Source organism: Alligator sinensis, unplaced genomic scaffold (assembly GCF_000455745.1).
Source record: "Alligator sinensis unplaced genomic scaffold, ASM45574v1 scaffold755_2, whole genome shotgun sequence".
Lineage (NCBI taxonomy): Eukaryota > Metazoa > Chordata > Crocodylia > Alligatoridae > Alligator > Alligator sinensis.
The window spans coordinates 3,457,059-3,473,177 of record NW_005841883.1 but is presented as its reverse complement, the minus strand read 5'-3'; the positions used below and the strand labels follow the sequence as shown (position 1 = coordinate 3,473,177).

Genomic DNA, 16,119 nt, shown 5'->3' with positions numbered 1-16,119 from the left:
ACCTACCTCAACATGCTGCAGTCATGAGCGCATATGGAAACAGTGTGCCCTGTAGCAATAAATGCCAGAGCAATAAGCTCTGGAGTTTATTACTTCACATTTAATTGCACATTTAGACGCACCCTGTTTGTAACATTGCAAATTTGAAAGTGGCATTGGTAATAGCAAAGTAAATTTTTAAAATTCTTTCACTTCAAGTGCTGTAACACTGGAATCAGTTCATTTAATAACATACAAGAGCATAGGATCCCTTTGGAAATTTGGAAATTCTTGCTGAACTATGCAAGTGCACGTGCTTTCATAAAAAGATACACAGATCTACAGCCAGATACATGCAGATATACAGCCATTGCTAGTTTAAGACTATAGATCATCTCTAAAAACTTGCCCACAAGCAAGCTCTAATTAATTGGTTTATAAATAGGGTAGACCCATTTTAAGTATTTTAAAAAACATTGGCTTATCATCACCGAGTCGTAGAAGGTAAACAGAACATTTTTAGTGGCAGTAAATTTCAACTACATCTCTGTTAAAAAATGTGCTGTCTAACATTTTAAAACATGACCTAGTTTCCTGCTCTAAACATGTTGTAGAAAAGCACTTGTGACTAATCAGTGGAAAGTTTTTTGCTGCCTTGAGCACAGTGTGTAATGTAATTCTGCAACTTCAAATACAGATGTACCTTTATTTTTTCCTTTAGGTCAGCTGATGGAATACTTGTATTTTAGAGTGTTAGGAATAGAAATGCCTAAGGTGTAGGATTAGAAGCAACCACACAGTTGTATTCTTCATACTATACATCCCAAGCCAGACAAGATCATTGTTTTGAATTTTTAATGCCTTTGATAGAATCTGTGTTCCAGTTCCAAGAATTCTGGCAAATTAAGTGAAGCAATATGAAAATCAGAGTTCATGTTTAAACTTCTCTTTTTTGTTTGCCATACAGGAGACCTATATGAACTTTTGGTTATGTTAAATCTCTCCCTCTATTAATAGAGGTTTTTTGTCTCTTTGGTATGGAGTTTTGGTAAAGAAACATTTTTCTTGCTGTTCTGAATGTTTAATTGCTTATTTGATATTAATAATCTCATTGTATAGTAACCTGTATTTGTACTGAGTTCTAATGTCCCTTTCAGTGTGTTCATTTTAAAATATTAAAGTAACTTTTATTACAGTTTTTATGGAAAAATGAATGAATTTTGTTGTTTTAATGTCTTTGAAGAAAATATATGCTTCATTTGTTATCCCCCCCCCCCCCCCCCCCCCAACATTTTTTTCCCCCCCCCCCCCCCCCCAGCCAACACTTTACAAGAAGAGGAAGCGCATTGGTTTATCTGGCCCTCCAAAGTGCTCAATCTTCATAGACCTTGGGTGAGCCAGGTCAGACTGACGTGATGCCTCCGCTTGGTGTGGGGTGTGCCAGGCTGAAAGTAAAGTGCTGTTTTCCCTTCCCCCCCACAAGTCTGTAAGCAGCCTGTGAGACTGGCCTTGAGAGTTCCTCATTTTCAGTTTACTACACATCTTTAGTTATATTCTGAAATCAGTCTGTTCTTCTTTGCACTTTTCTCCGTATAATATTAATAATGTAGGTGTTACTTGCAGTTCTCAGTCATTTACAGAAGAATATTAGTAGTAGGTTAGTAGTAGGTTATTCAAATTAGACTCATAGAATGAATATGTAAATACCTTTAATATGCATACAAAAAAATCAGCCCTGAGAAGGCCCCCTGTTACAGTCTGTCTGTCCATAAAATTTTTAAGCAATTGAGCATGCACTGCCAACAGGGCTGACGGCGATTGGCTCTGGGGACTCTGCCTCCTCAGGCAGGGAGGCAGAAGCCTTGCTGCTCTGCAGGAGGAGGCGGAGTCAGGTGGGTGGGAGGGAGGAGCCACCGCCTCAGCCAGGGTGAAGCCCCGCTGTTCCATGGGAGGAGGTGGGTGGGTGGGGGAGGGAGGAGCGACCGCTGCTGCCACCTCAGGCAGAGGGAAGCCCTGCTGCTCTGTGGGAGGAGGTGGAGGCAGGCAGTGGGGGGGCAGGGGAGGGAGCCACCATCACCACTGCCCCCTCCTCAGGCGGAGGGAAGCCCCACTGCTCTGCAAGAGGAGGCGAGCAGGTGTGGGGAGGGAGGAGCCCCTGCCGCTGCTTCCTCAGGTGGAGGGAAACCCCACTGCTCCATGGGAGGAGGAGGAGGCGGCGGGGGTGGGGGAGCCTCCTCAGGCGGAGGGAAGTCCTGCTGCTCTGCAGGAGGAAGCAGCAGCAGCAGCAGGCGGCGGGGAGGGAGCCGCTGCACCAGAGGCTGGAGGAGGTTGTGATGGTGGATGGACTGTTTACATGGCTGGCTCCGAAGGGTGAGGGAGGGGGGCAGCATGTAAACACTCCCTTAAACACTCCGTCTTCCATGACAGGCAATTGGTTAGTTAAGACTATAAACAAAAACTCTTAACCTTGCCTATGGAATCTTAATTTGGCCCTTTTGTGTATACTGGTTATGATAGAAACATTAATTTCATATCCTATGCTCTTTCTTCTACAGAAACCCATGTAGAGACTGGACTGTGCTCACATGGATGGGCATTTATTCAGTGTTTCTTCATTATACAGTTTGTGAATTCAGCCTGGCTTACCACAAACCATCCAAACTCTGCTCTTAGTACAAAATTAATATCTTCAAGACCTTTCTGTGGTGCCTTGTTCAGTAATGAATTAATTTTCAGAACAGCCCTGCAAAATTAGGTGTCAATGATATTACCCTTTTCAGATGTGGAATAGATGACAGAGAGAAACTGTGGATAAAGTAGCCAGAAATGCTCGCTGATTTTGAGCACTTTACTTCGGATGCCTAGGACCAATTCTTTTCAGAATAATTAACATTTTTACCAATTGTTCAGATTGGGTGTCTCATTAGATCTTATTTGTATCTGTGAATGCTTCTAGAAATCAGAGCCAAAGTGCCTCAAGTTGGATGCTGAGGGAGCCCATGGTGCAGCACAGTGGGGTGGCAGGGTATGCAGTGCAGCCCAAGGCACTGATGGCTTATGCTGGTGTGGTCTCTAGCCATTTAGAAGATGGACAGCCCTGAATTCATAACATGTAATTTGCTCATGTTTGATAGTAGGCTGTTAGCAGCATTGTGTACAAATCACTAGCAGGAGATGACATGTACTTCTCATTCATTTGTATTTGATTTTGACTGCTTTTTTCTCCTCATGTACACCATTTTGTAGAGCACTAGAGTCAGACTGTTTCTGCTCTCAGTGCTGGAAACTAGCACTGTAAAGCTCCTTTCATGGTGTGAAAAATAAATAATGATCAGCATTAGAAATAGAATATACTTGTTTACATCAGTGGGTGTGGTACATATTCAGTCTAGTGAGTGCAGTAGAAATAACGTGAAGATGGAGCATGCTTAGTTCAGATAAGTTAAGAGGCAGCTTCTGAGAAGTCTTCATGGTATGCGTGTGCATGACCTCTAGTAGGCATTGTTTATTTGATTAATGCTTTAATCATGATTAATTGTAGTATGCCACATGTTTAGACAATTTGTCATAGGAAACAAATGGCAAACCAGTGATAAAACTTACAAAACAGTTACAAAAATGGTGAACCAGCCACAAAGATGTTGCTTGTTGAGTTTAGAACATTTTTAAGTGATTTGCATTGTGCTTTAATTTGAATGTGTGGCATATTACACACGGCATGATAAGGTTTTGCTGTCTCCTCTAGCATCCCAAGGTGCACCATTTCCTTCCTCCCTGCCTTTTCCCCCACAGGTTCCAGAGCACCAACTTGGGCTATCAAACACAACTCTCAAACACCAGCAGGTGGGACTGAGCAATTGGGATTGAGCCCTGAACTGTTTCTACCCCCACCTCTCCTTGACCCTGATTAGGACAAACCCCATCAGTGTTTTCATAACCCTTTCACCCTTTTACTTCCCCCATAACCCCGCTTGACTTGTATTGGGATGAGCCCCATCAGGTCTTTCACCACTCTTTGCACAGAGAAGGGGCATATGAGCATAGAAAACTTCAACCTAAATATTTAAAAGCAAGCAAAGCTATAAGCAATTGAAAACAAGGTCTTAATTGGAAAGTGTTAGGAACCTTGTCTGCAGGAGGAACAAGCTGTACCCCCTGAAGTTATAGCTGGTAGGCCAGAACCCCAGAAGTTTAATCCAGACTAGTTTTGAATTTTCAGAAAAAGACAAGAAGTTATGATAGCATTATGGTCCTCAGATCAGAGGCTGCTATGGTTTGGGTTTCAGCACCAAAGACTCTTTTTTCTTTATTCTTCTTTTTTTTTTTTGCTTGTATATAGCTTGAAATCTTGAAGGAAAAAAAACAGGTTGCAACATAATCGTGCCACTTCACTCAAACAGTAGGCTAAAATCAAGTTAAATCCTCAATTCATCTTTCAGAATTACCTTTGAAAGGTGGATCTTATACATAAAACTAATATTAAAAATGTTTGTAGAGTTTAAACATAGACATTGAAATGAAAATATTGGTTTCATGCAGAGATGTTATAATACAAAACAGAAAAGCAATTTTAAAGTGTAAATTCTTAGGCTCCACAGAACAAGGACTTGGATATTCTTTTCATTTTTATGTATGTAACTCCCATTGCTGCAACTGATGTATTCAAGGAGGCTGGAATAAGAATTCCCAAGGCATGTCTTCAGCTAATGTAAATGATTAAAATTCCATTGATGTCTATGGAGATGTGTTTATATCAGCTGATGATAACCCCTTGTTTTGTTCATTCAATATAATATTGAGCAAACATGCAAGAAAAAAATATATGTATTTTATACTTTGTATTTCAGAAAAAGTTATATTATGTTGTTAGAAATTATTAGATGATTTCTAAAGTAGTATTGATTTTTAACAGTACTTTTATATTCTCGTTTTCTTTAATTAGTTTTGTCAGCCTGGAGGATGGCAGCTGTCCAGAGAGAGAAAACAGCCTACCTTTTTTGTGGTGGTTTTGACTGATATAGACTCAGAACGACACTACTGTTCGTGTTTAACTTTCTATGAAGCAGAGATCAATCTGCAGGTAAATTTCTTTAGAAAAATAAAGAAAAAAGGTCAGAAAAAGTAAATGCCTGTGAATCAAATTTTATTTTATTTAATATGTTAGAACAGAAAATATTCCCCTGATCTTTATATTTAAATGTGGGGGGTGGTTGTGTGCGCCTAAATAAATACACACTTTTAAAATTTAATCCACTATTTTTGTATTTAAAGTACTTATTTAGGTTGGGTTTTATTAACCCTCTGTTGTTTGAAACTCATTGTAAGAGATTTTAAAAAAATACTTTTTAATTTCATTTACTTTCATTTTTCTTTCAATTTCTTTGTATTTTACACAGGGCAGCTAAGGTGATGGTTCCACATTACTTTTCTTGTTTGGCATATCTGTTCAATGAGCACATAAGTTAAATTTTGCTGGCCTTCTCATGGAGATGAGCTTTTCTCTATTGCTGTTGGGGATTGGAAGTTTCACAAGCAGGTTAGACAGACACTTGGCTGGTATGGTTTAGTCAGGAATGATTCTGTCTTGAGCAGGGAGCTGGACTAAATGACTTTGTGAGGTCTTTTCCAGCCCTACTTTCCTGCAATTCCTATGAGTAGGGACCTACTCAAATCATGATTGCACGGATTTAATGGAAATCATGGAATTGGGAGATCTCCATGAAATCTATGGGAGGAAAAAACAAAACAAGACAAAAATTTGCTAAAATAAACTTCCTAAAAGTAAAATGCTGCCTCCCCAGTGAGAGCCAGCAGTCCTGGCGGTGCAGCAGGGCACAAAAGGGGCTGCCAGCACAAAGACAAGCAGGCAAGATCGCTGCCTCCCCTGCCCCTCGCTGCTGATTGGCTGAGAGGACTGCTTGTCTGGCTCTGTCTCTCTATACCCATCAGTGGTGAGGGGTGGGGCCACGTGACAGACAGCCCTCTCAGCCAAACAGCAGCGAGGGGGCAGGGCCACCAATCAGCAGCAGGGAGTGGTGCCACCAGGGCCCCTCAGCCAATCAGTGGTGTGGGGGGCTCCACCACAATCTGCCTGTGAAATTGGCTCGCTGCCTCCTGAAGTTGGGTAGATCCCTACCTATGATAATGGAGTTGCATAAAACAGGGGTTGTCAACTGGGGGTATGTGTACCCCAGGGGTAGGTATTTGAGAAGGCCCTAGTGGGTGCGCATGGGTGGGTAGGGATGGAGCGCCACCACGCATCAGCCTGCACTGCTGCGCAGGTACTGCCTGCCTGGCTGGATGTGGCGGGTGGAGGAAGCTCGCATGGTATTCAACCATCCACCACCTCCCCTCCCCTCCCTTCCCCCCCCGCTCTGCATCTGGCCGCCAGGAGTACACTAATCCCAAAAGGTTGAAAACCCCTGGCATAGAACATTGTAAATATCCAAGTTTAAAGTACTGTGCACATACACACATACTAAACGTGTGTGTATACATGTGCATGTGTGTATACATTATATGCTGCAAATAAGTTTTATATATATATATGGATTTTTTAATTACACTTATTGAAATGGCTCTAGTAGGGTTAAAATAAAGATTTTTAGCATTGGTAGTGTATTCCTCCAATAATAACCTTTTTAGGCAGATAAGATGTTGGAGTCAACTATTTGGCAATGTTCCTTTTCTAAACATGTCATTCAGTCATTTTTGGAAAATTTTAATTAACTAAAAAATAGACACTTGATTTCCCATTTGATATAAATTATTTCGTATAATCCTATACTATGACATATTGCTTGGAATCCTTATTAGAAAGAGCCTATGGATAAATCTAAGCCATAATTATGAAATCTCACTATTATGTTTGAAGCATTTTCCTTTTAAGTTACAGTATCTCTGTAAGAAATCAAAGTTAGTAAAATCTTGGCATTAATTGTGTCAGTAATGTGTTTCAGAATTTACATATCTAGTAAATGTGGCCCAAAATTGTTTGCTCTCTAGTAAATTTAAGTAGGTTTACTTAAAGAAACACTGCTATTAATTCCAAGTATAAATTAACTTTATATATTCTTTTTAAAAGGTGGAGCCCAGAACTTCATATACAACTTCACCAGTGACTTGGGCGAGGGGGTAGAAAGCACCCTGTTCAAGTTTGCAGATGACACTAAGATGTGGGGGGAAGTGGGTACGCTAGTAGGAAGGAACAGGCTGCAAGTGGATCTAGACAGGTTACAGGGGTGGGCCGAAGAGAACAGGATAGGGTTCAACACCGACAAGTGTAGGGTAATGCACCTGGGGAGGAAGAACCAGCAGCATACCTACAGGCTGGGAAATTCCCTTCTTGCCAGTGTTGAGACAGAAAAGGATCTTGGAGTCATCATCGATGCCACAATGAACATGAGCCGACAGTGTGGGGACGCAGTCAGGAAGGCTAACCATACCTTGTTGTGCATCCACAGATGCATCTCAAGCAGGTCCAAGGAGGTGATCCTCCCCCTCTATGCGACACTGGTCAGGCCGCACTTGGAGTACTGTGTCCAGTTCTGGGCGCCGCACTTCAGGAGGGATGTGGCCAATATGGAGAGGGTCCAAAGGAGGTCCACCCGCATGATCAGGGGTCAGCAGGGCAGGCGGTACGAGGAGAGGCTGAGGGACCTGAACCTGTTCAGCCTCCAAAAGAGAAGGCTGAGAGGGGATCTAGTGGCAGTCTACAAACTAGTCAAGGGGGACCAGCAGGCATTGGGAGAGTCCCTGTTCCCCCAAGCAATCACAGGAGTTACAAGAAACAACAGACACAAGCTAGCAGAGGGTAGTTTCAGGCTAGACATTAGGAAGCGCTATTTCACTGTCAGGGAGGCTAGGACCTGGAACCAACTTCCAAAAGAAGTGGTGCTGGCTCCTACCCTGGGGGTCTTTAAAAGGATGCTGGACGAACATCTGGCCGGGGTCATTTGACCCCAGTACTCTTTCCTGCCATGGCAGGGGGTCGGACTAGATGATCTCCTCAGGTCCCTTCTGGCCCTACCAACTATGAAACTCCAGATGAGGCTAAACAGTAGAGAGGCGCTATCACCTCCCATGTCTTGCACCTAAATGCTTCTATTGGTGCATCCCGAAGCTGCGTTTGTCTTTTGTGTGGCTGCATCATACTGCATGCTGATATTGAGTCTGTGGTCTACTAAGACTCCCAAGTCCCTTTCCATAGTTTTGCCATCCAGCCAAGTGTCACCCATTTTATACTGTGTTTTTTATTATTCCTCCTGAGCTATCGCACCTTGCATTTCTTCACTGAACTTGATTCTGTTAGCTCCATCCCAGCTTTCCAGTCTGTAGAGATCCTTCTGAATTGCACTCGCATCCTCCAGTGTGTTCACAGTACTCCCCAGTTTTGCAATGTCTGCACACTTGCTTAAGAAGTTTTCTATGCCAGCATCCAAATTATTAATAAACATGTCGAACAGCCCTGGGTCCAGGACAAACCCCTGTGGGCCTCCACTTGAAACCTCCTGCCATTCTGACATGGAGCTGTTAATAATTACCCTTTGTTTGCGGCTGTTGAGCCAGTTATCTATCCACCTTGTAGTAGTTTTATTTAGCTCACCTATTTCCCATTTGTTTATGAGGAGGTCATGTTGAACCTTGTCAAACACCTTGCTGAGGTCCAGGTATGCTATAACCACAGCATTCCCTTCATTTACTCAAGTAGTTACTTTGTCAGAGAAGGAGATCAGGTTCATTTGACACACTTTGTATTCCATAAAACCATGGATGCTGCTTGTGAGCCTCCTTCAGATGCTTGCAGATGGCCTGCCTTAGGATATGCTCCAGTAACTTCCCAGATATCTACAGGTCTACAGTTCCTGGGTCTTCCTTTTTGCGTTTTTGAAAGAGGGGCACTGTATTGGCCTTTTTCCAGTCCTCTGGTACCTGACCTGTCTCCCATGACTTCATGAAGATTATTATGAACAGCTCTGAGATCTCTTCTTCTAGTTCCTTCAATACCCTGTGATGAAGTTCATCAGGTCCTGCTGACTTGAATTCATTCAGTCCCATCAAAAGCTCTCTGACAGTCTCTGTTGTTATGTCCTGCCTCCACTTGCCCCCTTCCTTAACCAAATAATCTTTATTAGGCATCTGACTCCAGCTTAATTTTTTTGTGAAGACTCAGGCAAAGTAGTTGTTGTGTAGCTGTGCCTTCTTTGCATCTTGTGTTAATCCTCCTGGCTTGTTAACAGTGGACTCACAGCATCCTTGGTCCTTCTTTTCTGGACAGCATACTTATAGAACCTCCTCTTGTTGTCCTTAACTTCCTTTGCCAGGTATAGATTAATAGATTCATAAACATTAGGGCTGGAAGGGACCTTGTGAAATCATTGGGTCCAGACCTCTGCCCAAGGGGCAGGAAGTCAGCTGGGTTCAGATCACCCCAGCAAGATAAGCATCCAAGCGTTTCTTAAAGATATTCAGAGTAGATGCTTGCACCATTTCTGGGGGGAATCTATTCCAGACTCTGGAGACTCAGACATTAAAGAAGTTTTCCTTATGTCCAGTCTAAAATGGTCTTCCAGCAGTTTATGACCATTAGACCTTCTCTTCCCTTGGGGTGACCTGGTGAACAGTTCCTGATGAACACCCTTTGTATACTTATAGGCTGCTACCAAGTCACACCTGAGCCTTCTCTTCTCCAGGCTGAAGAGTCCCATGCCTCTCAGCCTCTCCTCATAATACCTGTTCTCTTGACCTCTAATCATGTATGTGGCTCTCCTCTGGACTCTCAAGCTTCTCCACATCCTTTTTAAAGTGTGGAGCCCAGAACTGGATGCAGTACTCCAGCTGCGGCCTCACCAAGATAGGCTGGCAATTCAGGCCAACCTGGACAGGCTTGCAAGGTGAACAGATCAAAACCTGATGACATTCAACATGGAGAAATGCAAGGTGCTGCACCTTGAGAGAAAAAACCAACATCATACTTATAGGCTCGGCAATGCTACACACAGTAGCACCACAACCGAAAGAAACTTGGGGGTCATGACTGACCACAAGATGAATGTGAGCCAGCAATGCGATGCCGCAGCCAGCAAAGCAAATACAACTTTGGTTTGCATCTACCAGTGCATCTCAAGCAAGACCCAAGAAGTCATCCTTCCACTTTACTCAGCCCTCTAGCATGACCATACTTCCCCATAATTTGGTGTAATCTGTGAGTTTAGCCAGTCCACTTCTGACACCCAAATCTAGAATGACATCAACTTCTTTTCCTTTTTCCAGGTCATAGAAGGAAATGAGGTTGGTCAGGTAAGACCTACCCACAACAAAGCCATGTTGGCTAACTTTCAGAATGTTACCTTTTGTTAGCCTGTTGTTGATGGTTTCTTTGATATTTTCCAAGGTCTTTCCAGGGATTGAGGTTAAACTGGTTGGCCTGCTGTTCCCTGGATCTTCCTTCCTTCCTTTCTTGAAGATCAGCACCACATTGGCCCTCTTCCAGTCTTTAGGAACCTCTCTGAAGCACCACAAGTTCTCAAATATCCTCGCCACTGGTCATGCTCTGATGTCATCCAACTGTTTTAGCACAGATGGGGTGCTTTCTATTTGGGCCATCTGACTTGTGGATGTCCAGCCTCTCAAGCTGTTCCCTCACAAGATTTTCGCCAAGTATAGACATATGATCACCGTTGCCCTGGTAGTCCTGTGTCCTGTCAGGCAGGGTGATCCCCTTGGGCTGGTGGAAGACTGATGCAAAGTAATTGTTGAGGAGATTAGCTTTCTCCTGAGTGTCAGTTGTGAGCTGCCCTGTTTGGTTCAGCAAGGGTCCAATGTTGCCCTTGTCTTTTTCCCCCGACTTCTCACATATTTGAAGAAAGACTTTTTATTGTGCTCGATTCCCATAGCCAGTTTGAGTTTGGTTTCAGCCTTGGCTTTTCTGGTCCTCTCTCTACAGGTGTGGGCCAGTGCTACATAATCCTCCTTAGTAGTAGTTCCTGACTTCCATCCCTTATAAGCTTATCTTTTCAGATTAAGGGGGTCCATGAGTTCCCTATTGAGCCAAGGGGGTCTCCCAGCTCTTTTGCTACCTTTCCTGTGGGCTGGAATAGACTTCCCTTGTGCTTTTAGGATCACGTCCTTAAGGAGCAACCACTCATCATGGACTTCCCTCCCTGTCAAATCATGGTCTCTCAGGGCTTCAACAACCAACCTCCTGAACTTGTGAAAGTCAGCTTTCCTAAAGTCATGGGCTTCTGTATAGCTGACTGACTTTCCAGCTTTGCAGTGGATAGAGAACATGATCAACTTGTGATCACTGCCACCAAGCTTCCCTTCGATCGTCAGGTCACTGACTAAATCACCCATTTTGGCCGGTACCAAACCCAGCAGCGCCTTATCTTTTGTCAGCCCATAGACTTCTTGAGTCAAGTAGAGCCCATCAACACAAGTGAGACAGATTTGCGACCAATCAGATTTGGCTGAATACTCTTCCCATGAGATATCAGGATGGTTGAAGTTGCCTATGATGACCATGCATTGAGAGCATGCAGCCTCTGCCAGTTCGCTAACAAATTTGTGGTCAAGCTCTTCCTCCTGGTAAGGAGGTCTGTAATAGATTCCTACAGTTATATCCCCTCCACCATGTTCTCCCCGTATTCTAACCCAGAGGGTCTTAAGTCACCCTCTTTCAGTGCCAATCTCCGCTTGTAGGGAAGTGTACTACTTATTCACATAAAAACTTAACCCCTGCCCCCCGCCGCCCTTCCTTGCAACATGATCCCTCCTGTACAAGGTATAGCCATCAATACCTGTGCTACAGTCATAAGTGGAGTCCCACCAGGTCTTCATTATCCCTATGAGATCGTATTCATATTTGCTTAGCAGAAGGGCTAGTTCCTCCTGTTTGTTCCCTATGCTCCTGCCATTTGTGTACAGGCAGCTAAGCCTGCCATTGAAAGCCCTGGGCTTCCCTGTCCTCTTAGAAGACTCCTGTCCTTGGGCTGGGGTAGGAGTAGGTTTCCCTTGTGTTACCTGACCTGCTGATTTTGCAGTTGTCACTTCCAGAGCTTGCACTAGTGATTTTCCGCCCATTCCCCGGTGATCTTAGTTTAAAGCCCTGTCAAGTAGGTCAGCCATTCTGGCCAAGAAGAGCTTCTTTCCCATCGGAGTGAGGTAAAGGCCGTCCCTTCCCAACAAACAACTACCTCTCTCTCTGAAGTGCAGACTGTGATTGAAGAAGCCAAAGCCTTCGCAATGGCACCAATGCCTCAGTCTTCTGTTGACTACTTCAATATGTGTCTCCCATCTGTGCCTGTGACCCATATCTGGAAGGATCAAAGAGAAAACTACATGCACCCCCAACTGTCTGAGCCCAGCCCCCAGGACTCTGTAGTTACTCATGATATAGCTTGTTCTTTATCTTTGCTTTCCTCATTTTGTTCCTGCAGATTCTTGTTATTTCCTGGTATGTGTCCTTGATGACCTGCCCTTTTTTTCCATTGCGTGTATGCTTCCCTTTTCCATTTGAGGAATTTTAGAAGCTCCTTTTGCAGCCACATTGGTTTCCTGCATCCTTCTTGTGCTTCCAGTATGTCGGAACAGTTTCTTGTTGAGCTTCTAAATCGGGGAGCTTTATGAACTCCCAGCCCACCTGGACACCTTTATCCTTTGGCCTGCCTTCCCATGGCACCATGACCATTAACTCCGTGAGTCGGATGAAATCCACCTTTTTGCAATCTAGCATCCTAATTTTGCTGACTTTGTTTCCCTGTCTCAGGATCTGGAATTCTATCATAACATGAAGTACATTTGTTCCTCCCAAGATGGCCCATCACCTTCCCATTTTCTACCAGTTCTTTCTTGTTTGTCAGGGAAAGATCCAAAATAGATGATTCCCTAGTTTTATCCTCCTCCTTCTGGAATAGAAAGTTGTGTTCCACACAAGTTAGAAACTGGTTGGACACTTTATGTTTGGCTTTATTGTTCTTTTAGCAGATGACTGGAAAATTGAAGTCTCCCATTAGTACCACCCCATCATTTTTGGATAGATTTGTCACCTACTTGAAGAGTACCTCATCTACCTCCTCTTCCTGATTTGGTGGCTTATAGTAAACCCCTCCATTATATCCGTGCTGCATCTTTCACCTTTCAGCTTGTCCCTAATGTGTTTTGCTTTGCTGTCTTCCTCCTCCTGAACCAGGGAACAAGCAGAAGTGTTTTTGACATAAAAGGCAACACTACCACCTTTTCTCTCAGCCCTGTCCTTCCAAAACAGAGTGTAACCCTTCCATGTTGACATTCCCGTCCTAAAAGCTGTCCCACTAGGTCTCGGTGATGCCAGTCAGATCATAAAGGGTTTGAAAGGCTGCCATAAAGGGAAAGCACCTTTTCTCTTGCTGCAGAGAGGAGGATGCAGAACAATGGCTTGAAGTTGCAGTAAAGTAAGTTTAGATTGGTTTATATCCATAAAAACTTCACTGTTAGAACAGTGAAGCAGTGAAATAGACTGAGTATTGCATCCCAACTTGACAGTATTTTATAAAAGTAGGACATTGGCTGTGGTGGTTCCCCTTCTTTACCTGTAGTTTAGATTATGGTTTATACAGGATAGTTTGGATGGGGAAGATCCTGACTGCGGCAGGGGGTTGGACTAGATGAGCTCTGGAGGGTCCCTTCCAGCCCTATTTCTCTGTGATTCTATGATTTGTTATTTGTAGGATTTTGCATTCCTGGAATTCAAGTATTATTCCAAACTGCTACTGAAAACCATACAGAAAAAAAATACTGAGCAGCAGTAATTATATTATACCTCTTAGGCATAACTGGAAATGAAAGAATACTAGCTGTAATCTTAGATATGCTTCATTTTTAACTCTGTTTTCTGAAAGCAAAGTTTCTTGCAAAATATCTATTAAATTGAAATGCAGGAATGTATCCAAAAATTGGATAGATTTTACATCAGTGTAGGTTTCGGTGAAAGCAAACTGATATTTCCCTAGATAGGGGATTTTTTTGTGGGAACTTTTGTTAATTTTAAAACAAGGAATGAAATGTTCTGTGGTAATTTTTTCAAGACTGATTTCAAGCTTAAAAAAGCTGACTCTCTTTATGGATTTCATAATCCATACTAATTTTTATAATCTTTAATGGTACAGTTTCCAGTACCCAACTTAATTAATAAAACTCATTCCACAGCCAGATCCATATTTGCTACAAAGCTTTCTTTTTCTAATATTATTTAAGATGCAACACACAGAAGTAGGATCTTGGCTCACAGAATGCTGGCTGTCTTCTGAAGGATGCTTATTTTACAGATGAAGTTGGTTTAATTAAAATTATTCCATGACTGCATTGTTTATAGTCAGACTTTCTGTTTCTTCATAAAGCCTGTAGAGAATAACTGAACCTGCCATCTTACGTGCTCATTAGACAAGAATTCAACATGCATACAATCCATAATGAAACAGAATCTTAGTGAAGCATTGGACTAAGTAATGTAGATTTGAATTGTAGTGCCCAGGACATAAATGACACAGTAAAATTTTGGCTAATAATTTTTGGTCTTAAAATACAGTGCAGATTTTTGTTCCGTGTTAATTCACAAGAAGACCTAAAGTTTTCAAAAGAGATGTTTATTTCAAGGATAAAATATGTGTTTCTGCTCTGTGGACCTAATTTTGATTCATTTAGAACAAAAAGAGCTGCCTCTGTTCATGGGATTTTTTCCCCTGCAAGGCAGAGAAAAGAAATATCTATTCTAAAGCTACTGAAAGAGGTTTATAAGTGACCAACTAATATATAATATTCAGAACTAGTGGTGCACCGATACATCAGTCTGATATTGGATCAGTACCGATATGAAGAAAATTGTCTATATTAGATATCGGCCCTATGGGGCCGATAATTTGGCCGATAAATTCCAGTGCTGGGCGCAGCCACAGTGTAGTCAGAGCAGAGCTGGCAGCATGGAGAGCTGCCTCCAATTGTTAGGGGGAGGGGGGGGGGGGAGGGAAGGGACGTGGGGGGGGTGCAGATCAATGCCCCCATGGTGAGGGAGGGAGCAGAGGTAGGTGCTGCCCAACTAGGGACAGGGGGAGGGATGCGGGACAGAGTTGCAGCTCGTGGGGGGGGGAAAGTTCCTGCCACTGCTTGTGCCCTGGGAGGGTGTGGGGGGTGGGCTTGTGCCCCCAGATCTGTGTGGCACAGCACGGGGCAGGCTGCAGCTGCGGGGTGGAGCTAGAGCTGGTGTTGCGCGGGGCTTTTGTTGCAGGGGGCTGGGCTCAGAGCAGTCTCCAGCAGCGCTGGGAGGAAGCTGCAGCCACCCCAATTTTCCCCGCAGCTCCGCTCCCAGCCCCACACTGCCCAGCACAGCCCCGGCTGAATGCGTCACCTCCACCCATGTGCCAGGAAAAGCCGTGGCTACACCGGGCAGCGGCATGGGGCTGGGAGCGGAGCTATGGCAAAATTTGAGGTGGCTGCAGCCTCCTCCCAGTGCCACCGGAGCCCACTCAGAGCCCAGCCCCTGGCAAGAAAAGCCCTGCGCAGTGCCAGCTCTGGCTCCACCCTGCAGCTGCAGCCCACCGTGTGCTGTGCAGATCCAGGGGTACATGCCCCCTCCCCCGGTGCAAGCAATGGTGGGAGCTGCCCTCACCCCATTAACCGTGCCTCTGTCCCATGTTTCCCCCCCGACCTGGGCAGTGCCTGCCCCTGTCCCTGCCCCGTCCCTCACCCCAGGGGTGTTGATCTGCCCCCCTCATGCCCCTTCTCTCCCTGCTCCCCTTCTACCACAATGGATTTACCACCTGAAGGCAGCTGTATCAGAAATCGGATAGGTATCAGCCGATATGCCTGCTTAAATATCAGCTATCAGTATTGGCCCCCAAAATCTCTATCAGCGCATCCCTATTCAGAACCTATTTTATTATAGCTGCTAGTGTTTTGGGTATTGTTACCATATTTTCTTGCATACAGTATGCCCTCAAATAAGATGCACATTTTGTTTTTGATAGGCAGAATAAAGAATGTTTTTTGTTTGAAAATACAGGTAGGCATTTCCTAGAGAAAACATAGGCAACTGCAAAATGTGGGAAGCAGCATATTGCGGTTGTTCTGTTAACCTCCTAGGTGCAAGACCCAGCAGGTGGTTTTGGT

The 16,119-nt window shown here is 43.9% G+C and overlaps 1 protein-coding gene across 1 annotated transcript in view; it reads left to right on the top strand.

Annotated features, from left to right (window-relative positions):
• Positions 1-16,119, top strand: part of SBF2 (SET binding factor 2) — a 500,212-nt gene that overhangs the window by 181,470 nt on the left and 302,623 nt on the right. The window contains 1 exon segment of the mRNA XM_025196666.1: positions 4,922-5,059. Coding sequence (XP_025052451.1) covers positions 4,922-5,059 — 138 coding nt within the window.